Genomic DNA, 5484 nt, shown 5'->3' with positions numbered 1-5484 from the left:
GTCCTATAGTATAACCCATTATCCAAAGCCCCTTAAGGGTTAATGTATTTCCAGACACTATTTGAAAAGACAGCATTTGGCTAAAGACCATAAAAGCTCGATTGTGAACTATGGGCAGTTAATGCTTGCAACAGAAGAGGGAAATTTTCATTAAATTTATTTATAACGTAAGCTTTCATTAAATAGTTGTACAGCAGAAATAGTTATTTTTCCAAAATGATGTGCAATTATTTTGTTTTCTCGTGCAACTATCATGTGCTATAAATAACGGTTAGATGTTTATGGCCTTGACAGAGTAGTCCAACACATAGCATACGAAATGTAAGAAATGTTTTTCAAGAACTTAAAAGTTCATTCTAGAAATATTCAATCTGTACTTGAGAGTATAATTATTGTTAGTTTGCAAACTAAACTATAACAACGTTTAAATTCGATGCTTCAGTTGTATTGAAAACGGAAACTATGCCTTCAAACTTTTCAGAATTCTAACAGTTCTTCAGTTAAAAACTTGTGACAGAAAATAAGATAGTGTAATAATATGTGTAAATTTATTTTCGGCCCGGCATGGCCAGGTGATTAGAGCTCTCGACTCGCAATCTGAGGGTCGCGGGTTCGAATCTCCATCCCACCAAACATGTTCGCCCTTTCAGCCGTGGGGGTGTTGTAATGTGACGGTCAATCCCACTATTCGTTGGTAAAAGAGTAGTCCAAGAGTTGGCGGTGGGTGGTGATGACTAGCTCCCTTTCCTCTAGTCTTACACTGCTAAATTAGGGACGGCTAGAGCAGATAGCCCTCGTGTAGCTTTGCGCGAAATTCAAAACAAACAAACCAAATTTATTTTCAACGAACATTTCTCACCACCCATCAATATGTTCGTCGTCATCCTGTATTCTCTTGCATATTTGGATTTAGCGGATTTTTTATGGTTTTATTGACAAATTTATTCTATTCTGTCTGTATAGCCATTTTGAAACCGATAGTTGATGTAATAAAATTACCATCTTACATACTGTCTGAAATTGTTTTCTCTTATCCTGTAGAGTTTTAATGTGACCAGCCTTTGTGATATTATATCCTAAAAGCTACGTAGATTTACTAATATGGTTCTTTGACCCAGACTAGGTGGAAAAATTGAGTAATAGTTACGAACAAACGAAGTATGGTGATAAGTTGAACGTTTCAAGAGTATTGTTGTTCGATTTATCTTGTATTTTAACCTTCTGACATTTCACTTTTGTCCCTTTTTTTTCACGGTCTACTTCTCTCTAGTATAGTAACGTAGTTTTGGTCACAAAAGTTGAGTTGTGTCATCGTTTCTACGTGTTATCACGCCTCTACCTTTGTGGGCAATGAAAGTTTTTCCATGCTCCTTAGAGACGGGTTGCTTAGCAGTGACAACCATAGTGCGTAAAGTGCCACCTGCGAGCAGAAAGCTTTGGAATTCCACGATTTTTACGCGTAATCCCAGGGAAACGTGCCAAAGGCAGCTAGAATTTATTACCAAGAGCCAGAAGTAGCTATAGGAAAGATAAAATCCTTATATCCCCCTCTCCCCTTGTTGCACATAGCATATCCATGTTTGTCAGTGGTGCTTGCTGTGGACGCACGGTCCGTCTATGGGTGGTTGCTTTGTGCGGTCGCCTAGGCAACCTATTTGGTTCTTCCACTAAATCCTTATTTTTACTGAAGCTTTCTGTGGCAGCTCGCCCCAGGCTGAATACCGGGCTCTCAGCAGCTTTCACCGGGGGATTTGAGGTTTGCTTTCATTTCCTGGGGTTTTATCTAGTCTGATGGGACCGAGAGAGTCTCGGCCCTTTGTGGCTTGCCTAACAGTCACCGTCTGCACTGACTACCGACGGATTTTCGATACCTCTCTTCGCCGCTCTCGGGGATTGAGAACGAAATTGTGATTTAAACCCTGCTGTCGCCTTTCTTTCTCTATCTCTCTTCAGCCTTCACGCTTTGTCCCTGTCTCTTTTCGCGTCGTGAGACTCAGCGACTGTAAAATCCGTAGCAGCCTATCTCTAATTAGAACAGACGACGCGGGACTAAATCGTGGCTCACTCGAGGAAATTGGATTCTTTTGCTGGTCCTGTTGTGACTTTTTTTATTTGAAGGCTTTATCTCCAGATAAATTACCTTAGTCTTGATTTGTTTAGCTTCCTTGGAGCAGTAAATTATATTAAAATTTTGTATATTCTCTGTGTAAAGAACCCGAGGTCATCACATACATATGCATACAACACAGTACCTTATATATATATTTCATGTTTACAAAGTGATTTCGAGAATTTATTCCGACTATACATGCTTATTTCCTAATTAGTAGTGTATACAGAATTGAAACATTATTTTGGTGTATATTCACTTAACGTCACAATTTTGCACGTTTTCCGTTCTGAGTGACTACATTTGTTTTCTGATATTACTATAACGCACCCAGAGTTGAAATATTTTATTTATATTTAACTGGACGTAACATTGTTGACGCATCTTCTAAAGCTTCAAAAAGATAAATTAAGATAAGTTGTCTACGATATTAGGCTTTGTTCTAAACACCGTTTTAGTATCTACCTACCATTATGTAAACTGTTTAGCTGATTTGTTTCATATCATTATGTTGGATCTGTTTATATATAGTATATATATCTGTATGTCAGTTTGTGTTTATTTTTTACGTATATCTCTGTGAATTTATTACATCGGTCACTTTATGTCTGTCTGAATTATAATTAAATTATACCTTGGTGCGGTTTCATTCATTCTCACTCTATTTCTCCCCCATTGCACATCTGTCTGTAATTCTGTTAGCAGCATAAACTTTTCCTATATTCATCTATAGACTTTCTGTATTTCATATTTCAGTCGTAAAATCTTTATAATATCCAAATATTGCTTGTCATTTGCTAGTCAGTAGTGTGAATTGATATTTATAATTCAAACTAATCCCGATATGAAGTCGTGTACCAGAACACCACTCCCTGCAACTAATTATAGAATTACACTGCGAAACACTGAGCTTAAATCAAAATAGTTTGCTAAAATTGTTGCATTGTATTAAACGTATATAAAACTTTTCACACTGATCATCATGTGTTGGCTACTTGATTTATCATCTTAAATTGTACAATGCAGTAATAAAAAGGAGAAACTGATTTCATGATGAAGCTAGTTTAGTGATTTAAAGTAATTTATTGAGTCGCGATATTTGTCATTGTCAACTGAAAACAAAAACCGAGTGAAAAGTATGTTGTTGATTGGCTGAAGCTACGTTGTCCTGAATTAAAGAAAACGTTTATTTCTAACAAAGTTATTTAATCTTAGAATACTTTCTGAAAATTTGCTATATTTAAGAAAATAACATAGACTTTATTTTTATTTTTGGAAGCAAAAACAACAAAATCTAATAAATTTTATATTTTGATTAGTATCCAATCTTGATTTTTTTTTCTCTCTATTATTTGACTCATCCACCATTTCACTTTCTCTTTCAGCTCCGTATTTAACTTTATTTATCATTTATTATCACCTTTGTTTGCATGTCTTTCAAGGTATTAATCCATCTACCACTGGCTATTTATTAATTAACTCGCAATCTTGCAAACGTTTTTATGATACTATCTATGTATGTGTATTCAATGTGGTATTATGATTTTAAACTGGCCAAACGTGAAACGAAGTTAGAAATAAAAGAGAATAAAACAAAAACCACTCAGTAGATATTAGCAGATGGTACGTTCGGTCGCAGTTAAGATTGTAATGGTAGGCATTCTGTTAGTGTCAAGAGAATTGATTCGGGCTGCCAAATGTTTCAGACATTAGGGCTTAATGCGCATCGTCCCCTCCTAGCGAGCAGCAGTCACCCATAGAGCACTAGCGTCGCGTGAAGTTGGCGAGGCTGTCTGTCAGTACCCTACCAATGAAGGATTGCTTGCAAGACTCCCGCTGGAGTAACCTGCTAGCCTTAATGAGGATAGACGCGGCCCATGAGATTACTTGCCAAGTGCTTTCTCCTGTGACATCAGTGTTAAACAGGACTGTTGGGTGCTAAGCCTAATGCCACGCTACCGCAAATGGTCAAAACTCTTCAATCTCCAGTCACCCTGTGGCTTTTTACGTGAACATTGGCCTACACTGTAAGGCATATACGAGGGTCTAGAAATGAGGCTTTTCTTATGTCTTTCTATACCAGACTTTACGAGAAAAAGCACACAGAGAAGAAACAAACAAACAAATGGCTAGACAAACACCGTTAGAAGCGATGAGGCATCACTGGTTACTCTATCACAGCAGCCCTGAAATGTCGAATATATTTGATTTACAAAACCTAAAGTTTTACAAGCTCTCTCTGTTTTTGGGGGGCTCTAATGGACGTTTTATTATATTATCTGAACACAAGGGGATTGGCATCAGAATGGATGCGTGTATGTTTACCATTTCATATATCTAATCAGAATAGCGTGTGGAGCCTTATGACGTATGTTTGTTAAATGAATAGCTGTTCAACAAGACGAAGTAGTTTGTAAACAACTGAATGTTGATTTAAGGTTTTAGCAATCACAGACTTAGAAAACAACCAAAAATACTACTTACACAGATTAGTACAATTTTTGAAATTTACAGTTACTGTTACCTCAAATTTCAACTTTGGAAATTTATATACTAGTTCAGCTTAACATATTATTTGGGATTTTAAAAAGGGGCTTTCCAAAGTTTTATGAACGTTTTTGGAAGACTTAAATTTTTTCATGTTTTTTTCCCGATATATTTTATACACTCAAAGATGTTTTGTACAAATTTCGCCCAATCTTTGTTTCATGTTATTTGTAAAATACGCATTCATTTACTAACCCCAGCGTTGTGAGCAGTAACAAACATATGAATGTCAAAACACCTATTGATACTTTACAAAAATAAAATTTTCTTCTCGTAATGATTATAGTATTTTTCCCTATAAAGGCTGATACATTAAGCCTCCCATCAGGGGCAATAACGTTACAGGAGAAAACCCTTTTTTATATTAGCATTTCTTTTCCACCAGAGGAGCTGGTTAATAAAGCTTGCATTACTCTTATTATAATATAATAGTGAATGTTGAATGCTAATTTTTGCTGTAAGTCTGTAACTGATAAATCTTGCAAGAAACAAAAAGTTTGTTTCACTTGCCACTAGAGAGCGTTGAGCTTGTTTTGTGAATATAAATCTGCATTATTTTATAGAGCTCAGTGGCTTAGTTGTATGTCTGAAGGCTTATAACACTAAAAACCGGATTTCGATACCTGTGGTGAGCACAGCACAAATAGCCCATTGTGTAACTTTGCGCTTAACAACAAAAATTGTTTTATAGTTAAAAAAAAAGATAAAATAGCGCGGTTAAATCTGATGACCTTTAATTGTGAGAGAAAACATGTTATTTTAATTCTTAATATGTTAGGCCCGGCATGGCCAGGTGGTTAGGGCGCTCGATTCGCAATCTGAGGGTT

The 5484-nt window shown here is 36.3% G+C and overlaps 1 protein-coding gene across 2 annotated transcripts in view; it reads left to right on the top strand.

The window, feature by feature from the left end:
* Positions 1-4404: 4404 nt before the first annotated feature.
* Positions 4405-5484, top strand: part of LOC106468584 (transcription initiation protein SPT3 homolog) — a 31859-nt gene continuing 30779 nt past the window's right edge. For both annotated transcript variants that reach the window (XM_022396928.1, XM_022396927.1), the window contains exon 1: positions 4405-4425. In XM_022396928.1, coding sequence (XP_022252636.1) covers positions 4420-4425 — 6 coding nt within the window. In that variant the 5' untranslated portion in view covers positions 4405-4419. The remainder of the gene's footprint in view (positions 4426-5484) is intronic.

The sequence above is a fragment of the Limulus polyphemus genome, unplaced genomic scaffold, assembly GCF_000517525.1.
Source record: "Limulus polyphemus unplaced genomic scaffold, Limulus_polyphemus-2.1.2 Scaffold3066, whole genome shotgun sequence".
In the NCBI taxonomy this organism is placed as follows: domain Eukaryota; kingdom Metazoa; phylum Arthropoda; class Merostomata; order Xiphosura; family Limulidae; genus Limulus; species Limulus polyphemus.
This window is presented reverse-complemented; position numbering and strand designations above follow the sequence as displayed.